Genomic DNA, 21030 nt, shown 5'->3' with positions numbered 1-21030 from the left:
CATGTGGGAATAACATTCACTGTGCAGCCACTAATTCTAATGTGTGAATCGGGTTTTGGTGCTTCTCAATTCTCCTTTCTTTTAAATATTGCTTTTTATACCAACTATACCTGTAGAAAACAGGTTAAAGATTGATGTTTATTTCTCCAAAAAGAAAATGAAACAAAGCTTGTATTGTTTTATTTGAGGTGAGCTGTGCTTGTTTAAATAAAGAAGTCATGCCTTAAATCCCCATGGAAATCAGGTTAAAGAGTCAAACTCCGATGAAAATACCTGCAATATAAAAATGTGGTTAAGTAAGGACTTCCCCCAAACCAAACCAAGGGTGATGAATGACTTTTTGTTTTTATTATTTACAAGAAACAAAGACTAAAATGTAATATTTTCACCAAAATCACACTGTCAATATCATGCATTTTTAACAAAATTCCAGCAAAGTTTAGCAAAACAGTTTTTCACAAAATCAGAATGATAGAATGTTCTACACTTTTTTCACTCAAGAGCATTCACCAGTTTCACAGGTAAACGTGTCACATTTTTGGCCTTATTAAAAAAAGCAAACGAAAAAGGCAAATCTTTGGGAATCCTCTGTCTTTGTTGTGTCAACCTTTTTTTTTTAAAGGTCCATCGACAGAGATCTTTGCTGAGCTCTCTTGTATCTGCCTCTTTGACTTCCTGCTCTTCGCACATACAAATGGTAATTTCCCTCCTCCTCATCATCATCTTCTTCTTCCACCACTTTATCCCGCTGCCACACTACTTGATCCCCAACCCCAGGATGATTCTGTATTTGGCTTTGCTTCACGCTGGGCCAGCTTTTCTTCAGTAAGCTGCTGTTGTAGTCTCTCAAGGCTGCCTGGCAGTCCACCCTGAAGGGGGGGATCTCCATGGATCCCCCTCCTAAATACAGACCATGAGTAGCTTTAATGGAGTTAAGGGACCCCTGCGAGCCGCAGTGGTGTTCATGAACACAGCGGGATCCCGATGATGATCTCCTGAGCGCCTGGAGCTCTGTTGGCATCTCCCTAAGCTCCCCAGATGTTTCCTAAAAAGAACAAAACTGGAATATGAATGACATTTCAAAACAATGTGAAAAAAATGGATACCAAAGTGTTCAAGTCGACCTTGTCTCTGAGAGTGAAGAGCTCATAGTGCAGCGGGTCGAACATCTTTGGGAGGTCAGCGTGTTGAAACAGCTTGTTCTTTCGAACCATCACCTTCAACATATGACTGTAAATTAGCAAATAAAATAAGCGTCCATGACTTTAAACTCTGGATCAGCTTTACCTTTTTTCGGGGCTGCTTTACTTGCACCATGATGGAGAAAATGAGGAGCAACAGCACCACCCCCGTGGACACACAGATTATTGTTGCCTGTGTTTTTGTTATATGTAAAAAGACGCCTCTGGTCTTTTTCTCTGAAAGAAATAAATGAATGTTTTCACGATTTTTGCTACATCACAATTTTTAGTTGACACTTTCTTTTGAAGTTCATGCGTACATTTGCCAGAGAGACGTCAGAACCTTTAAATAATCCTTGAACACTGACAGACAACAACTCATCCACCAATAAACCTAAACTGAACTCAATTTTGTGTCTGGAAAGGTTTTGTATATACTTCCTAAAACAATGCTTTTGTTGAGTCACAATGAGTGATTATTTTGTTTCAGTAAAAACTGTTTAGTACATTTGCTTCCACAAATCCCAAAGGAGGGCCAGTGTGGAACTTAAATGCAAAAAAACATAAATTCACAGCATAAAACACAACCTATTAAAAAACAGCAGCCAAGATGATCGAAGAGCAGTTTTTAAGCAGTGATTTAACACCAACTTACCGACGCAATTGCTTTCATCCCATGGGAAGACACAGTTTTGCATGCCGTTGCACACCAGAGAGTTGTTGATGCACATGTTACTGTGGCAAAAGAATGTGTTGCCCATACAAGGTGCTGAAACAGAACACATGGATAGAGTATCTGATGGAAAGTATGCAGAGAAGCAGATAAAGAAAAAACTTTAATTTATGTGACAAGGAGAAATTCTCTGACATTTTTTGGGGGGTTGATCATTTTTGAAACTTTTTAGCACTCCTGACATTTTAAATTTCATATTTAATTTACTTGCTATATTTGTTACCTCTGCTGAAAACCTAATAAAATATGTAAAAGTATTTAGGAAAAGAAGTAAAGATTGAAATGGATGATGAACTCACGGTCATAGAAGATAGTGAAGAGCATCCGGAAGCGGCTAAGACGGCTGGTCTCGTCCGCCCACATTCTCACTACTCCAAAACTGGTGTCCAGCATGACATCATTAGCAACAGTACTACAAAACTTGGCCTGAAAAAAACCACACACCTTTTTCTTTGACACTTGTGCATGTGTGGTCTTTTTGAGGTCAGGGTCTGTAGGACATATGCTGTTTGTTAGTAATGTGTTAAAAATTTGGAATTAAAAGTGTGCAGGTATGGCACAGAAGGAAAGAGTTGTGTTGGAAAGTGAGAGGGTGTGTGTGGGGAGGGGGGGGGTCATAACACAGTCTGCATGAAGATGGCGTATCACCTTTAGGTCCTCAATGGCACTGCTGCCATCATAAATTGCCACAAAGTTCTTCTTGCATTCGTTTGAGTTTTCCATCTGGTATTCCAAGAATCTCAGGTAAATCTGAGGTCAAAAGAGATACTGTGAGCTTTTCACGGAGTGCGAGTTTATCTTTGTTCAAACACAAACAGTTACATGCACAATTGGATTAATGCAGAGTGTGAGGCTCTGGAGCCACAAATAGCTCTTTTACCCATCCATTGTGGCTCTGTGGTTAAAGAAAAATGAGAATGTTTTTAATTTGAAAGAAGGACTACATTTTATTCAACTCATCCACAGTTGAAGCATGAGGTCACTCATGGCGAGGCTCCTGACTATAGTAGCTGTTAAGGCTCCAACATCCATCAAGCCATGCAGCTTTGTAGTTTAAGTCATGCTAAAATATTTTGACAGATTTTGGAGCGCCGTGTACCACAGAAAATCAATTGGAGATCAGTAAACACAACCAGTTTGCACATAAAGGTACTCCAAATTATAGGGCACTATAATTCAATTCAATTTTATTTATATAGATAATTAACTTATCTAACTCTACAACTACATGTTTAAATAGTCCAGCAGATGGGCTTCATCCAGATGAGTGGGGGGACGGCTGGGGGCGCGAGACGAGCCAGAGGCAGGATCCACAACATATACAGTCAGTATAGGATCACTTAGTTAGTTCTGATTTATGAATTTCTGGCTGAGATGAACAAACAATGGTAAAAACAAATGTGCCTTTTTTTCACTGCTGACATTACACTACCTATTAAGTAATTTGCTGCATTGCGATGATTCCATTTGGTACAGGGTGTCTTTTTTTTTTAAACGTCTGTCAAGTCATTCATATTTTAAAAACAAAGGCTACTTTCACATTATGTCTATGTTTTATTCATGCCAAAAAAACACCCCAGCTCATTTGTATTTATCATAATAGTCACAATGACACAAATACATGTCAGAGCCTCAGAGGGCGAAGAAAGACTTTGTGGCTGCTATTGGGATGTAGTTGGAAACTGACCTAAGTGGTTCTTTAAGTGTTAATGGTTGGAATAAAAGGATTTTCTGATCCATAAACTCATTGTCTGGTTTTAATATTTTTACAAAGATGGCCGACATTTGTTTAGATAAAAAAGTAGAATGCAAAGTTAGTTGCAAAAAAGTATCCCAAAGTAGGATTATTTGTTATCATTATCTTCCCATCTCTTCTCATCTATCATTAATATTTAATCAAATTCTCCATCATGGGATCTATTAAAGCTCTATCTAGGTATTTAGTAAGAACATGTTGGACATATCTCAAGCTGTACCCTAGTCTTTGCTGGGGCTCGTATAGTCCATATGCAGTCCACTGCCTGGTCTGGGTTCAGCTTGTTTTCTTCTTCCACTTGAGTGGACCGAATCAGGCCGTCAAGCCCCGTCACCTCAAACTGACAATCTGTGCCACAACATAAGTAAGCTGTTAAGACAATATTCGGCATTTTTATTTATAACCCATAAAGGGCAGAAGACACTGAAATACCTGGAATAGGGTTTAACAGTCCTCCCACATGGAGATGAAATTCTGGGTCTTTTTCAGGGGGAATCACAAAGACACACGTGGGACAGAGACAATAATATGTTATGTCAGGAAGAAATTTTAACCACAGATTTTATGAAAGAACTCCACTGTAAAAGCCATGCCATAAAGTGATAAGTACACCTTGTTGTGCACTTTCAACTCACCTGCAGTAAACTTGTACTGGACATAGAAGCCACTCCCCTCCAGCTCGTCGTCACTGTAGAAGCGGATCCACATGAAGCGTCCACTGGAGAAGATGCGACCAGGACTGGCTGAGCCACAGTACCGTTTGATGAGTGGCGAGAAGCTAAAGGGACCGTCCCGAACCTCAATGTGGTCGAAACGACACTCAAATGACGGTTCGATTTGGAAGAGCTTGTTGAACAGCAACTCTATCCTCTGACGGGGCAGAGCTGTGGGAAGAGAGTCAGAGAAACCCTGTTACCACAGAGGAGATTCTGGGCAGAAACTAGGTAATATTCATAAATTGTACACATAGGCATAAAAAAATATATATACAAGAAAAGAAAGTTTTTTGACTGTCTAAAACTTTAGAGTTGCTCTTCCAGCCACAAATATTGATACTCAGAGTGTCTAAAAGCAAATAAGAGTTGGTTTGCATCTGTAATAGCTGTTTAAAATAAATACCACACTCCATCTGTACATCTGTCCCCTCCTTAATCACATGCCGGCAAAGCCCAACCACCGTGATCTCGATACGTTAAGTTACAGATAAAGCATTTTTAATCCAACCTCAAATTTCAAGAGCAGAATTCACTCACACAACCTTGGAAATCTGGAAAGAAGAAAATGCATTCTGCCTTTAAGAGATTAAATGCATGTGGGCCTGGATGCTGTCTGTCGTGCAACTCAAGAGAAATGACATGACAAAGGCGTTGATGATTGCACACAGAAACATGTAATCTTAAAAAAAATACAGGTGGTACACCTGTATTTACGTGCAAAAAATACGTGCAAAAAATGGGGAAAAAGTCAGTTTTTGTAAGAGCAAGGCTTGTGTGTCTGTTATAGGTTACCTTCTAGTACATACAGGCACTCATTGTTTGGAGGGTAGGTATTTGGGTAGTTTGGGGAGTTGAAGTTGCCGCCATCTGCTTTTCGAACCCAGGTTCCACAGTGGCGAGGATTCTGTGGTTGATCAGTCAACTTCTCCCCCTTTGATCCTCCATCTGCATGCAGCACGACAGCCATGACCCGTGAGAACGTGTCATTGAACACAAAAATACTTCTGACATTTATTATAAAAGCAAAATTGTGTGAATTCCCTCATTTTAAATAGTATGTGTGAAGATTTAGAACGTTTTTTAAGGAAAAAAAAAAGTTTTGGGACTTCTTTTTACCTTTGATCTTTTGTGCAAAAGAAAATCCCTCCTCAATCAACAGGAGGAATATGCAAGCTGGAAGAAGAGAAGACAAGGAATGAGGAAAAATGTTAACATAGTTTGTTGGCCCGTTTTATTGAAGGTTACAACAGCTGTGTAAGGAATTACACAGCCTAGAAGAACGTATTAATTTTTTTAAATTCTAAATTATATTTCATCCATCCTTGTAAGTTCATTTTGTGGGTTAATACATCTTTTTGATTAAAATGAGATCAGTTAGTTTCAGTTTTTGTACACATTTCACAACCAGTCCGGTCAAAGTGCCCAGCAGAAAAAACAAATAAGAAAAAATTACAATCATTCCAGGCTAATAAATATACTGTAAAATGTAGTTTATTTAAGTTTGAATTAACAACAGTGATTTAACGTTAAATAAAAGCACTGACAAAGAAACTAAATCAGCCCTTTTAAAAAAAGTTGCATTAAAAATATGTTTTAGAAAAGATTCTGATAAACAGCTTCAAAAATGTTACGAGCACAAAGAGACAAGAGGAAACTTCCAGCAGATTCAGATCAGTTGTGAGGAACAATCTGGCTCTGGGCTCAATGGCCAGTAAAACGAAAAGAAAAAAAAACACTTATAACAACAAATACACTGATGGTCTGCAGACAGTGAACAAAGTTTTGAGAGAGTTATATAAAAAGTGTATCTCTGTATAGTCCAGCTATTACATAAGATAGAAACCTCTGTATGTTTTAAGTGCACGTGACTGTTAAGCATCACTGAAAATACAGTCAAAAATATTAATCATGTTGATGACATGAATAAATGACACAAAAGAGTGAGACAAAAAGACAGAGAAAGTAAGGAAAACAATTTCTTAAAGAGAAATAAAAAATAAATAAATCTAACTTTGGAAGTATTTTGGCCAATAATGGTAAGAAACTCCTAACTTTTTAACCTTATTCCCTGAATGCAAACTATATATGTTGATACCAGACCATGTTCATCGAGCAAAAAGTCTCTATGCCAGCCTGAAGAAAATCAAACAGGAAGTGAAATCAGAGGAACTCACTCACCTGCATGCATCCTTCCAGGTGGATTCTGTTTCTTGAGTTCTGTCTCTGAACTCTCCCAGCAGGCGCACCCCTCACATCCCTCACATCCGTTCCATCCTTCACATTCCAGTCAGTGGTTTGGATTAGCGCGTGCTAAAACTACGGATTTACACAACTCAACTTTCACCTTTCCATCCTAATCTCAGTGGTAAAAATGAAACAGGCTAGACATGCTGCAAAAATGAGCCCATGAACTTTTTCGAGATTCATAAAAGTTTGTCTAATAATTTCTTTTTTTCAGGACAGAAAAAAATGCACGACGCTCTCAAAGATGTGCGTTTGTCAGATCATCCTCCTCGCAAATGAACGGATGATCCTCCTGCAGCTGCTTGCGGTTTTAGGATTGAGCTCAGCTGCGGTACAGTAGATGAGGGAAAAGCTGATTGCACTTCTGTTCTTCATTTCTTACTGAACATTTGAGTCACACTGGGAATTCATTAATAAATAATCTGATTAGCTTTTGATAAAGCATCAAGAAGAAAAACACATCATCCTACATCTCCACAGGCTTAAAAAAAGGCAGAGAAGGTAGTTTCCCTGTGAGCATCCTATGATTTAGGAGCAAAAAGCAGAGACTACCAACATCTCTGTGTCCTCTGTCCTGTTTAAGACACTGATGAGGAGTCAGTTTTATTGAAATCAGATGCTTTGCTAAAAGATGTGGATAAAAATTCTTGAAATTGTCTTTTTCTTCCTTTTACTTTGTTATTTTATTTTGGATGAATGAATGAATATTTTGTTCTCAAAATCACAGAAAATGCTCATTTTGTAATTCATGAAAATCTTCTTTCCGGATGACATTCCATTTTGTGTAAGGAGAAAGTCTTTCATAAATAAATAAAAACATTGTTTTCTATTGTTCAAATGATAATTAGTTGATCTGATTTTTACTCTAAGGAAAGCCTTACTGTAATGTTCATAAGCCTGATTTATATAGTTCATGATCCTTTTTTATTTACTCAGTTTTTAAATTTGAGATCTATTTCTTTTTTCTTTATTTCAAAGTTTTGAAATTAATTCGGCCCTGTGACAGAGGGGCGTCCTGTCCAACAGGAGCCGGACAGGCGCCGCCGGCAGCCCCATGAAGCCTGAAAAGGCTACAATGGGTTAAGAAAATGGATGGATGGTTGAAAGTAATTCTAGCTGGACAAATAATAGATTTGGTGGATTTAAAGAAAAACGGAATTCGTCTACAGTACATCTGCTCATGAGGATGTGTTTTTCTGTTTACTTGAATCTTAATATGGTTCAGGGTTAAAATGCTAATTCAAATGTTTTTGGTTTGTTAGGGGGCAGCACTTTGTTCCTCCCCTTCATCTCATCCTTTTATCTTGACTGTTCCCAGCAGTCTCATTATTAGGTTTCAGTTTAAGTTCTTTTTTCCTACAACTACTTTTGACTGTCAATGGTCTTTCCCATAATCCTCTCTGCTGCCTTCATTTACTTAAATATTCAGTCAAATTCATTGACTGTAAGCTATGTGAAATCTGGACTGAGTGACCACTCCCACTTCGCATTCCAGATAGGAATTGTCCCAACAAGCCAAAATCTTCTACAAAGACTTCTGCAGAGAAATAAACAGCTATTATTCAGAATAACCAACATTCCTCTGCTACCTGTTTTTAATATGTTCTTGTTCATCCACATTTTTTTCTTGATATTTTTTATCTTTATCGCTTGTAATTTATTTTATGTATGAAGTCCCATGAAGCATTGGATGGCAATAATATATCCAATTTCCTCCTTACTCCTGAACTTCTAAAAAACTATATAGTCCAGGACTATCTAATGCTCTGGATTTCAAAAGCAATTCAGACACAATGCTTACTTTTTTTTAAACGTCCAATATGATGTCACTGATTTCCCGAAGAAAAATCATTAAAAGTATAAACATTTTACAAAGACTATTTATGAATCTGTTGTGTTCTGATTATGAAAACTTGGAAGGTTTATAAAGAAATTTACATTTTTTTCATATGAAAAATTGTTTAAAAGCAATGCATTGTGGTCTAGTTTTTCCAATCTAGTAAGCAATAATGAACAGATTTCTGAGAAATTTTCTAGGGGCGGGTTTTTGGAATTGTAGATTCAAACAGCCCTGTAAAATGGCGAACGTACTCTATAGTGCACTGAGTAGTGAGGGAATTTGGACACAACAAGGTTTTCCTGAGCCCGCTTTCAACTGGTAGGAGTGTGACCTACCAACAAACTCACTCCTGATTGGTGAGAGCGGTTGTCATAGAAATGCTGACTCAGATCGACTCGGACCAATAACTGCTTACTGACGTCCTCTAACATTGCGATGTCCATATTGGGGAATTGATGAAAACTGAGTTGAATTCATTTTGCTGGAACTGGAAGTAAGCCCTTTTCTATAGGTGACTTCACACTCACTCACTCCAGTTCTCATATGCAGACAATGCTCTAATTGCAGACAAATTCACAATAATCATTAAATAAAATAATACCTTTATGCACTCCCAAGGGATCACTGCCTCCTGTTTTCAGTGTGTTTTAGAAGAGTTTTTGTCAATGAGTTTTCTCTTCAGGAAACATAGTTACCAGTCTTCTGAGGGTGGACATCAGCAGGTTAACATAGCAACCTCTCAGATCCCGCTATCTTCAGCTAGCCCTTACTGAAAGTTTATTCCATTTAATTTTAATACAAACAGCAGATTATTCTCAGATTAATTCTATTTAATTTGATCAATCTTAAATAAACAATGACAAAGTACAAGATACTTTTTTAAGGTCTTATTTATATAATTTTAAGCCTTGAGGAAAAACGTCTTTTATTGTTAAAAATAGGTTTGAATAAATTACATTTTTTTCAAGATGCTGAAAGGCTGTTTGTCAAAAACATTACATATAATTGTGTAACTGAAAAAGTAATCATCTCTGTAAACAATTCCTTACATAATATCCCAGTTTAGAGCCCAAAGCTACACTTCCACAGCACCAACCGCTGAGCGTCAACACAAGCATCCTATTCTTAGACAGATTTAGACATATCATGAAGCAGGAAAAGCTGAACTCTCTTCTCATCTTGGGCCCATATGATCAGAGATTAGTCGAAGAAAGAAAACCTCATTAAGGAAATGTTGGGAGAAAGAAAACACCATAGTGTAAATCCTTGAACTGTACAGATGTAGACATGTGTGCTGCAAAGCTGCAGGAGGAGCCCACACCCAAATGCAACGTTATAAGAAGATGCAACAACGGAAGAAAGGTAGACAGCTCATCATGTTAGACAGATAGTAAGTGGTGGAAGATCTGTTGGTTACTTCATATTTGAGATTATAGGCTTCTGATTTATCTCTAATACAAATCTTTTGTTTGTGAATTTTACAGTTTTCTTCCCGTCTTATTTACAGTTTACAATTCATTGGGATTGCTAAAGTTAATTCTACATTAACTCCAGTTCATAGTTGTTCTGCTTGTGGAGTTCCCCTTCTATTTAAGCTATCAAGCTATTTAAAATAGCATGTATTATTAATTCAACTTCGACTCATTGTAAGAAATTCATTTTTTTTAACAACTATTTGAACTCTGACATTTAAAATCTGTCCAACGACATGAATCTGGATGTCAGGAAGGTTTGTGTGTCTGTTGATGGAAACAGGACACCATCTGAACCACAACACATCAGCGTTGTTAGAGTCAAACATACTCTTTCTGAACCCTGCTCTTATGTGCCATATGGCCAATCACAAGGAGGGCTCTGAGACAGATGGTAAATGGCAGTGACCCTCACTCAAAGCAGGGTTAAGCCCTGGAGACAACTATAAGATAGGGATAACATGTGACAGCAAGGCTGCTGAAGATAAGAGCAGATGTGTAACTCCAGGCTTAATCGCGTCCCGCAGTCCAGTAATTTCTTAAACTATTGTCATTTTACATGTTATTCGCTCTATGTGTCCCACCTTTCTGATGTTGACAATGGGTTGAGGATACAAATGGAATGCGGATTCGTCTTTGTAAAGTGTGCTGGATGTGTTTTTGTGCTGTCATAGAAAATACTTCTTTTCTGAAATGATATGTCTGTCACAGGTGTATAAATAAACCTGTTAGATTACTCAACATTGATAATGATCTTTCATTTTTGAATTAAAGCCACTATTTCTTCTCAAGTAATACTTTCACGCCAGATGCCTATTTGTATTGCCTATTTATTATTTATGGAGTTAAATATCTCAGTTCAAACTTGGGTACTCTTCCATTTTGCACGTTGTATTTCCCTCAGATTCTATGAAATCTACAATAAAACCTACCACCAATCCATTCTTTTTTAAACCCACTAAATGCCTTTTGGGGTCACAGGGTTGCTGGAGCCAACCCCGCTTCTGTTGGGCAAAAGTAGAGTACAAGGTCCCTGAACAGGTCGCCAGTCTGTCGCAGATTCACAGATTCACACTCAGATTCACACCAATTTTAGAGACACCAAGTAACCTATGAAGCATGTTTTTGGACTGTGGGAGGAAGCAGGAGTGTCTGCGGAAAGGTTACAAATGGACGAGAAAACATGTAGACTCCACACAGAAAGGTACCAGAAGGGACGGGCCCTGAATCAGGGCCTTTGCACTGTGATGCAAAAGTGCTAACAACTCCCCATGCAGCATGGTTCCTTTCTTTATTTTCCAAACTCCAAAGGCTAGGAACACTGAAAACAAAGCTTCACTAAATGTTTGGGAATGACACCAGACAACCTGAGGATCTCGTCAGGTTCATATGTTAAAAACGTTTGGAAAAAAACACACTTGTCTGCAAAAGTCAGCATTAAGTCAATCTTTTTTATTATAAAATTATAAAATAGAAAATCACTATAAAGTAGCTTCATATATGTGGTCTCCGTCGATTTTACAAGGGAAAGATTCAGACAACTGCTTTATTCATTGGGAAATGATGATCACTGAGCAGGAGAGCAACAAGATGGCTGTGAGTCTGCAGGTCTGAAAGGTTCAGGTGTGTTTGAATACAACAGAAAGCGGGCAAAAGGCTGGCAAAAACAGTATAAACACTATATGTTTTGTTTTTTCCGTTAGGAAATGATTTGTTGGATGAATTCACTTAAGTCAACCTGGATTGCAAATTCACTTTATGGTCAGAGCACGCATCATTCAATACAACACGCATGTGTAAACTCAGGTAACACGGTAAAATAGAGAAAGCCTCACAAAAGGTGCATGTGTACTTTGAAACAGGATTGCTCACAAAACTACAACAGCACAAGCCTCGAGACTTCTACAACCAAATTCTTTGGACCAAATTAACCACTTCTTTTGGGAAAGAAGATTCTATCTGACTGTGACAATTCAATTCTGCTGGATAACCGCTGAATTACAGTAACGGCAGAGTGTGAGGTTTTGTTTTTACATAAGAGACATTCGGTTTAACACAGAAAATGTGGCCAGAGCAGGATTATGCAACACCACGATGATCCAGATAACACAAGCAAGCCTGCATCAGAATGAGTGGCAAAATGTATATTTGAGGTTTTAAAAAGGCCAAGTAGCAGAGTGGAGATTGAAAACAAAGGTTTTCTAAAATGATGTCACATCATCTGTAGTAAAGAAAAAAGTTGGATAGTTGGAGCAGAGACAGTACATGTGTGTAAGCAGATCAGTGTGTCACTCTGTCCTCAAAAATACAACCCATTCCAAGTCTTCAATCCTCCTGACAGCAGCATCTTCTTGGTGTTAAACAAAACCGTCACCCTGACGCTGTCATGAGTTTTAGGGCCATGTTTGACCCCGAGATTCAACACGCTAGAAAAGCACGGAAAAGATTTGCTCCATTGGAAAACAGAAATCTTCTTAGCCCAGCTTGGCTCTGTAGACATGGCACCAAGCCCGGTGGAGGCATGGTTCTACTTCAAGCTTAGCAAATTAATTTATGTTACATCTTTTGTTCTTTTAGTTTTTGCTGTTTGTGGAGATTTTATTCAGACAGCAAAGAGGGTTTAAGATAATTAATAAAATTGTTTATTTTGATAAAAGGTTTATGTCGCATTTCATTCAACAGGTTTTTTTTAGCTGAGTCTGTCCGTGTTTCTCCCAACGAGGTTTATTAAAAAGAAAAAAAAAAAGTGTTTTTTGCACTTTCTGCATTATACTCATTTATCTTCCAAACCCGTTTTGTCTCTTTCGGGGTCACGGAGCTCTTATCCCGGTCACTGGTGGGCAAAGGCAGGGCTCACCCTGGACAGGTCGCCAGTCTGACGCCACAATCACACTCCCAAACACAAATATGGATAATTTTGAGTGACCAATCAACCTATAAAGCATGTTTTTTGGACAGTGGGAGGAAGCTAGAGTCCCCAGAGAAAACCCATGCATGCAAACTCCACATGGAAGGATCCCCCACTGGTGGATCCCCCACCCCAGGCTTTGAACCGGAGCCTTTTTGCTGTGAGGCAAGAGCGCTGACTACGGCGCTGCCGTGCAGATTTAGAGGATTTGATTTTTTTTAAAACTTCTAATCATTTGTTGTTCCTAAAGTGCACTGAACTCTTGAGCTTCTGGGAATCTTAAGTTGAGCTCATAACATGTCATTTCCCTTGAGCTCTCTTTCCCACCCTCCTTCAATCCCGTTTTTAATTTAGTCAACTATCCAAAGCTGCTCTTTGCAATCAAGGCCTAAGCACTTGTAGAAATGCCTTCAGAAAGATGATTAAAGGCCTGACGAGAGACGACAATTTTTATGTCAAGAACAACCAAAGGTGAGATCTTTTTCCCATCGTTGCTTTTCATCATAGAAAGTTGTTTATGTAGAAAAAAATATGATGACATAAATTCTCATCTTTTTCCTTGAAATGTGTTTTTTGTCAGAGTGGCAGAGATCATGAGAAAAAAGATGATATTCCAAATCAGTGGAATATTACTGAATCTGAAATCTTAACCTGCTAGTAACAAAAATAGATACATAAAAATGGTTGACCAGAGTATTAGAGGATTTAGGAAGTGATTGGGACATGGAGAGAGGAGCAAAGAGAGAATAGTGTCGTGCAACCACACTTGGATTATCTACTTTTGACCAGCAGGAATAAGATGCACAGCCACCTCACACAGCCGTTCTTCTCTATAGCAACACATTCTGCTTGCAGTCACAAAGATGGCTGGGGTTTTCTTAGGAAGCAGGAAAAAGACTGCAGAAATCAAAACATTGCATGTATTTATCAGTTTACTCATACTTTGTGTAAGTTTTTGACCCACACTAATTTCATTTGAAAACATCTATTTTCTAAAACAAAAATGTTAAATATTCAGTTTATAAAAGTATTTTGACATGGAATGTTTTTGTTGAACAAGTGGTCCAAGGTTTTAAAAATGGGTTATGGCACTTTAAATAATTAAATACATAAATAAAAATAGGAAAGAAACAACTTACTCACTTCTCATATACTAACCTAAAATTAAACCAATTTTTACCAAAGAAAATCAGTCAGGCTTAATGTTGACAGTTACACAGATCAGAGCAACACTAAATTTTTCTGAAATTTATGTTGTTTTGACTGTTTGCCTGTAATTTGATATTTAAATAGTTCTTCGCCTTTTTTCTTATGAGAAACAGTTTTACAGCAGAGGATCTCCCAACTGAATAAAAACAAATATTGGAGGAGAAGTATGGAGGACCAGAAGAGACAAAGTAAAATAAATATGCACGCCATTAAACTGTTGAATAAACGTGTAATTAATTATTTAAAATTGAAAATCAATCAATAAATGTTTAAATATATGTGGCATTCATTCAAATATTAAAATAGCCATTGAAAACCACATTTAAATATTTCATAGTCCAGTGTGGGCTGAAAGGCACAAATTGGAATAAAAACATTTAATAGGAAATTATTAAATAAATTTACCATTAGTCATTTAAAATTGGAGATAAATAAATACAATTGGAAATCAATTTATTTTTAAATGTGAGTCATTAAAATAGCCATTAAATGCTGTTATTTCCACTGTTTTGTAAGTATCCCCAGAATTGTCATAACAAGTTTCTGTCAACAAGTATTTTCTGTGGTTGTCCCGCAAAACTCCATTGGGGGGCGGTAATGAGACCATCAACATTGTCATGTGACTTTAGCGATAAAAGCCTGTTTCCGGTTTCATGAGGTTTTTGTATGCATGGAAACCTCGTTAGACCGTAGGTAAAACATCCAAAGATGTCAGAGAAGCAGCGCGCGCTGCCTCTTTGGATGTCAAACAAAAATGTGAGGAAGAAGACGACACCTCTGAAGAGTCAAAGAAAAGGAAAAGCTGCGAGGTAGTGAGAGAAATAACACAGAATAGAATATTTCCTGCAGTGAAAATGTCCAAATATTCTGTTTCACTTTTGAATAATACACTCTGGTTTGACTGCAGGGTGCTTTTCTACTGCATGAATGAGGCCGAGCTGGTCGAAGCAGCTGTTCGATGTCTAACCAGCGGTTCCCCAATTCACCAACAGGTGGCGCTGCTTTCCCCTTTTATAATAATACTTTGAAATACTGTAACTCCAACGTTGGGGCTGCATCTATACATTAAGTGAATCGATTTTTTTTTTCTTTAAAAATTCTGCTTTTATTTATTGAGCATACTGACTTAATTCTCATGGATAAATAGTCACTATTTTTGTTAAGAGTTTGAAAATACTTTCTTTTCATACACAGATTTCTAAAAAGGGAAGCAACGCAAGAGAAAAAGTAAAGAACCCTTTGACGTCACCCAAAAGATTAAAGCAGATTTCAGAGGAAAAAGACTGGGACTGCTGCGATTACCCGGAGACGACCTATGTTTCTGAGACGGACTTGGACGTCACAGAAGTGGAAACGCTGCCGTACACCAGGAGCCCTGAGGCTGAGAGGTCACACCAGAATCAACGGACTGTGAGGAACGCCGATGCTGAAGCTGAGGGAGAACAGGAGAAACCAACAGAGGATGCAGCACATCAAGAGGACGAGGCCTTACAACTTGTGCGGGACATTTTTTTCACCTGATCACTGTTGTTGTAAATAAAATGTCTTTAAGGTAAAAGTAAACTGAAATCCTCAACATGTCATGAAAATATTGAGGTATCTTAATGTAAAGACAGCTATTTCACATTAAAGTTTAAGTTTAAAAAATATCTTACTATCAGAATTGACTTCAAACTTAAAATACAATAGAACTCCAGACTTCCTGTAGTTTTTAATGATTCTTCATCATTAACTTGGCTTGTTTCCTAATGGTCATGACATACAAAACCTCATGGGATCTCATGAGGTTACTGCAGAAAAAACCTCTCTTATGAATAAAAGCATATTGGTACTTTTTTAGTTTGTGAAAATGAAAGTCATGGCAGCTGTGATGACCCTAATGACTCAGATACTTTCTAATAAAGAACATTTGCGGTTATTGGCCTCCTGTTGTGTGAAAAAAACAGCCTTTATCAAAATGTTCATATTTAACTAGGTTGGATCAACTTATGTGTAAAATTATTTGTTTAGTCAAGTGTAAGTCAGGGGGGAAACGGTTGTACATATAGTGAAACTATTATGAAAAAGCCTTTTACTAAGGTGGTATTTGTTGTGGTTATAACACGAAAGCCCTCCTTCATTAATAACACAGAATGGACAATCACAACAAATCATTAGTTAGCAGTCTGATACTATGTGTGGGAACCAGATCTACGATTAAAAAAAAGGCCAAGTATGGACACAAAAGAACAATCCAAACTGAGAACAAACATCTGCTCCACCAGGAGAGCTTCAGTATCACCCACCGTAGGGCAGTTCATGACGACCACACCACTAAAGTGTTTATAGGAACATCTACAGTATGTATAAGCTTGAGAGCCCTGCTATAAATACTCAGCTTTAAAAAAAAAACAGCTGAAACACTACATTAAACCTATGTAATAAGATTTTATTCAAAAACTATTTTTTTAAATTAAACTATTTCCCCTCTTAAGTAAACAAAATGGAAGAGAGTCAGAGCTGTATGAATTGGGAGGGTAAGACGTTTTCTGCTGTTCATTCACTTTTGGAGACCGCCCGCGTGCCTGGATGGATGGAGGCGCGCGCGCAGCCTGTGGACGCGCGCGGACTCCAGCTGCGCGCCGCGGCTCTGGAACGCGCTGCAACCAACAGGCTCAGTGTCGCGCGGACTCTAGCAAGTTTGAGACAAACTGCAAGTTAATCTGCTTTCATCTAAGAAAAAGGTGGGTCAGGAAACGGTTTGGGCTTTAATTACACATTAGAACCACGATCTGAATCCTGCATGTGAATAGATTAAAAAAGATTAGTTTTTTCTTACATCACAGAGGGAGGCGGGGTCGTTTGAGATCATTTCTTTGTTTCTTTTTTATTAACAAATATTATCCATCAGGTCATTGAACGTGTTTGTGCCGCAAAATACCTGTAAATAATATGTAAATGTAAAAAAAACAACACATTTGTGGACACTTGCTTTTGGTTCAGTGTGGAACAGCAGAATAAAGGTGTGGTTCAAACACCTAAGAAAGTAGATGTAAATAGGAAAACTATGTTTCTCCAGTCTTGATTGTTATTGATAAGGTTAAGAAAAGGGTCTGTAGACATTTAACTAGCACTGGATTTCTGCAAAAGTGTATGGATGTGTCATAAAGTGAAAAAAATAAAGTATAAAAAAGTCCAGGCTGGTCAAGCTAGTGTTGGGATTATCTTATTATAGAGAAGAAAATACAATCGCAGCTGTACATCCATTTAGGACAGTATCTATCAAAAGTGCTGTTTTACAATATTCATAAATCCTGCTAAAGTTAGTTGTCTTTCTGTTTGGTTTTTTAACATTACAGGTAGTATTTAGCCCTTTTTTCTAGCTATCAATCTTTATCTGCATGAATCTTTGTCCAGGTTCATCATGGGAAACAGGCTGAGCAGAAGGCGATATGCTCCGGCTGAAACTGCAGCCGCTGAGCACAAGCCCTCAGTGGAGCAGGCGTCTTCAAAAGCAGCCGAGGACTCTGCCCAGGCGCAAACTCAGGAGATCGACCAACCAGGGAGCCGAGGGCCCCCGGAAGAGCCAGAAAGGTCAGACGCCTGTTTAACCGAAGAGAAGGAATGTGAAGAAGTAGAGACCCCCACTCTAGCAGTTCATGACACTTTAATGGAGCCTCAAGAATTGACCGAACCAAACCCTGTTGCTGAAGTTCATCCTGCTCCAGAACCTGTCCCGGATCCCTCCTTTTTAGAAACAGATCCTGAAGAAAGCTCTGAACCAAGCCCAGAGACGGAACCAAGCCCAACTGAAACTCTGGAGGAGGCAGACCTGGTAACTCAAGAACTTCTCCCAGAGTCACCTTCTCCACTCACTCTGATTGTTCCTGATGTCACTCCAATACCAGTTCTCACTCTGAGTGGACCATCAGAAGCCTCAGCAGGTCAAGGAACTGACGGGGAAGCTACCGCTGTGGAGCTTTTCCCAGCGGAGCCAGAAGCATCCACGGAAATGTCCGAATTTCTGGATGAGCTGACAAAGGTGGAGGCTGCAGAGAGCATGGGGACTCTTGGAAGTGATGTCATTGAGAGTGTCGGTGAAATCCTCAAAAATTCAGAGCTGAAAGGAAATGACCTCCTTAATGATCTCATTCCTGGTGATGTCAACATCTACGATGACACTCCCATCAGCGGCCAGCTGATCTGAACCATTGGAGAACTCAAGACAGAAGAGAGGGAGCATTTCCTGTGAAACCTCAGCCTGAGGTCAAACCTCAGTCACCTGAAGTGCCGGAAAGAAGACAAAGATTTCCCAGGTACCAGGATGCAGACAGGACAAAAACAAGAGGCTTTTTATCAGACTTTTGAAACAAACCCAATATTTAAACACGTTTTTTCTTTGTATGCAGCATGCATGGTTTCACAAAAAGAAAAGAATAAGAAAAAAAAAGTCCTACCAAAAATGAAACTAGTATGTTTTTACATTTGAATATTCATGAAGACAATGTGCCAAGAGGTATGCACAACATAAACCTACTAATGTTTATTTTGCAGAATTACTCAGAGGGAAATTCTTGTTATTTTTTATCAATTAGTGGCTTGCTTGTGAAAATAAAAATTGCTATAATACGTGTTTTGGTGCTTTTTTTTCAGTAATATCCTATTGAAGATAACACTTCATGCGCAGATTCTTAGCCTGGTCCACACATGGAGGTCAAATGATAGAAAGCCCTGCTCATGTAGGGGAGATACAGCCTTTTCGTGGCCATTAGGGGAAAGAAGATGCAAAAAGAAAAAGGAGAAGAGAGGGGAGGGGGTACTGGGCCACATTCTTTCCAGAGGAAGGAGGTTTTTCGGGGGGCTTGGGTCAAACGCGACTCCATTTCAGTTCATGAGAAATCTGCTCTTCGGTTGCCTTTCCCACCGCGTCCCCCTCCTGCCCTCACGCCACTGTTATCCCAACATCTTGATCAAACAGAGGAGGGACGTGCTTCAGAAGCTGGAGGCGACAAGAAAAATGAACATTTTTAAGAGAGAAAACAGACACACCTCAGGGCATTTGCTTCAGGGCAGGGCCAGTGGGTAAGTCCCCCGTCTTTTGGGCAGCCGTCTGACGAGTCCCCACAGAGAAGGCGAGGTCACCTTCAGACGGTGATCTCAGTTCAGCTCACTTCTTTTGTGAGAGGACAGTTTGCAGGCTGAGCTGCTCTTCGTGGACAGAGAACAGATAAACAGCATGATTTGCACTATTTGTGATTCCTCTCATACCAGGGGCTTTCTGCACAATAAACAAAAGTGCTGGAGTCGAGTCCCCCCTCCCCTTGTTGATTTCCTGTCCCTCTAGGGATTGTGGTGGCCAAAGCAAACACAACTTGGTATTTGCTTCTGTGAAGCCATGTGTACAAGAGCTATAGCAAAAAAATAGGATTTAAGGGCCCGAAAAAAGGTCTCAGCGTCTGCTAAAAAAATACATTTCTTAAAAAACAAATAACCTCAGATGTTCAAAAAAAAAATGAATTCATTCCAACAGATACCGAAGCAGATGGAACTTTTTGATTTGTTTCTTGGGTCAAACATGAAGTTCAAAGAGTAAAAATATGTTGACTGCGTGAGATTTGAACTTTCACAGGTCTCACAAGTGGAATGGAACAACAAACCATCCAGCATAAGTCAGAAATGATACAAAGGATTCAGATTGAAATCATGCAGGTGATAAATCTCCTTTGTAAGTTGCATCTGCAACCCCCTTTTTCTTGTCATATTGGGTAGATTGCACCAAAGTTCCTTTTTACTAAATGATAACAGACACAAAACAAAAAAAGATTCATCTATTTTCTTGACCTGCCATGTCCCTTTTGGGGTCATGGGTCTGCCAGAGCCCAGCCTGGCACCCTAAACCAGCCTGTTGCAGGGCCACACAATTACAAGGTCACACCTACAGACAATTTAGAGCAATCAATAAGGCATGTTTTTGGACGGCGGGAGGAAGCTGGAGTGTCCGGAGAAAAAGCATGCATCCACGGGGAGAACATGCAAACTCCACACGGAGAGGTCCCAGCTGGGATTTGAACCAGGGCCTTCTCACAGATAACGCTAACCACTGCACAAGCGTGCAGCTCCGAAAATAAAGATGCTGTTGAACATTTCTAAATAAAGGAGAGAGGGGCTTTAATTGCTTTGTTTATTTACCACAACAGCTGTGCAACATTCCATTGTTACTATCAATTATTATGATGGAAATGAATACAAATTAAGTTTTTCCTATTTTTGCCTCAGTAAAAAGTTCTTTTAAATAAAAGGAAGACAAATATGTATACATATAAACAGTAAGCTATTTTCTAGCCACAGGAGTTGTAATCTAGCCACAGGAGTTGCAAGCCAGTTGCCTCTGTGCCGGTCCCAAGCCCGGATAAATAGAGAGGGTTGCGTCAGGAAGGGCATCCGGCGTAAAAATTGCCAAAATAACCATGCGAATCATCCACAACACTTTAGACATACCGGATCGGTCGAGGCCCGGGTTAACAACGACCGCCACCGATGCTGTTAACCTACAGGGTGTCGGTGGAAATTTGACTACTGTTGGTCGAAGAAAGAGGGGAGGCAGAAGGGCCCGTGGCCAGAGAGAGAAGGGAAAAGGCAGGAACATAGGTTTGAGAATAGGGACTCTTAACGTTGGTACAATGACAGGGAAAGGCAGAGAGCTGGCAGACATGATGGAGAGAAGGAAGGTAGATGTACTGTGTGTGCAGGAGACAAGGTGGAAGGGCAGCAAGGCACGTAGTATTGGAGGAGGATACAAACTGTTCTATCATGGTGTTGATAGGAAGAGAAACGGGGTAGGAGTGATTCTGAAGGGGGAGTTTGTAAACAGTGTTCTAGAAGTGAAAAGAGTCTCAGACAGGATGATGAGCTTAAAGTTAGAAATCGAAGGGGTGATGGTGAATGTAGTCAGTGGGTATGCGCCACAGGTTGGCTGTGACTTAGAAGTGAAG

At 39.1% G+C, this 21030-nt stretch overlaps 3 protein-coding genes across 4 annotated transcripts; 2 read left to right on the top strand and 1 right to left on the bottom strand.

The window, feature by feature from the left end:
- Positions 1-325: 325 nt before the first annotated feature.
- Positions 326-6845, bottom strand: LOC101158440 (neuropilin and tolloid-like protein 2). Of its 2 annotated transcripts, XM_004069682.3 has the most exons (12): positions 6565-6845; positions 5503-5559; positions 5179-5331; positions 4306-4554; positions 4103-4150; positions 3891-4018; positions 2563-2664; positions 2214-2340; positions 1837-1950; positions 1288-1418; positions 1125-1217; positions 326-1045 (listed from the first exon to the last, which is right to left on the bottom strand). In XM_004069682.3, the coding sequence occupies exons 1-12, from the start codon at positions 6572-6574 to the stop codon at positions 617-619; spliced, it is 1641 nt and encodes a 546-aa protein (XP_004069730.1). In that variant the 5' UTR covers positions 6575-6845; the 3' UTR covers positions 326-616. The 2 variants fall into 2 exon arrangements, with proteins under 2 accessions (XP_004069730.1, XP_011474531.1); XM_011476229.2 differs by lacking the exons at positions 5503-5559; positions 6565-6845 and having other exon boundaries at positions 5193-5271.
- A 7827-nt stretch (positions 6846-14672) lies between these two features.
- LOC101158192 (cell cycle regulator of non-homologous end joining) lies at positions 14673-15977 on the top strand. Its single transcript, XM_004069681.4, has 3 exons — positions 14673-14868; positions 14967-15051; positions 15254-15977. The coding sequence occupies exons 1-3, from the start codon at positions 14768-14770 to the stop codon at positions 15578-15580; spliced, it is 513 nt and encodes a 170-aa protein (XP_004069729.1). The 5' UTR covers positions 14673-14767; the 3' UTR covers positions 15581-15977.
- Positions 15978-16593: 616 nt separating this feature from the next.
- On the top strand, positions 16594-18670 carry LOC101168780 (cell surface glycoprotein 1). Its single transcript, XM_004070059.4, has 2 exons — positions 16594-16782; positions 17456-18670. Exons 1-2 carry the CDS (start codon positions 16628-16630, stop codon positions 18243-18245), a joined length of 945 nt encoding a protein of 314 aa, XP_004070107.2. The 5' UTR covers positions 16594-16627; the 3' UTR covers positions 18246-18670.
- The last annotated feature ends 2360 nt before the right edge of the window (positions 18671-21030 follow it).

This window comes from Oryzias latipes, chromosome 6 (genome assembly GCF_002234675.1).
Source record: "Oryzias latipes chromosome 6, ASM223467v1".
NCBI lineage: Eukaryota > Metazoa > Chordata > Actinopteri > Beloniformes > Adrianichthyidae > Oryzias > Oryzias latipes.
This window is presented reverse-complemented; position numbering and strand designations above follow the sequence as displayed.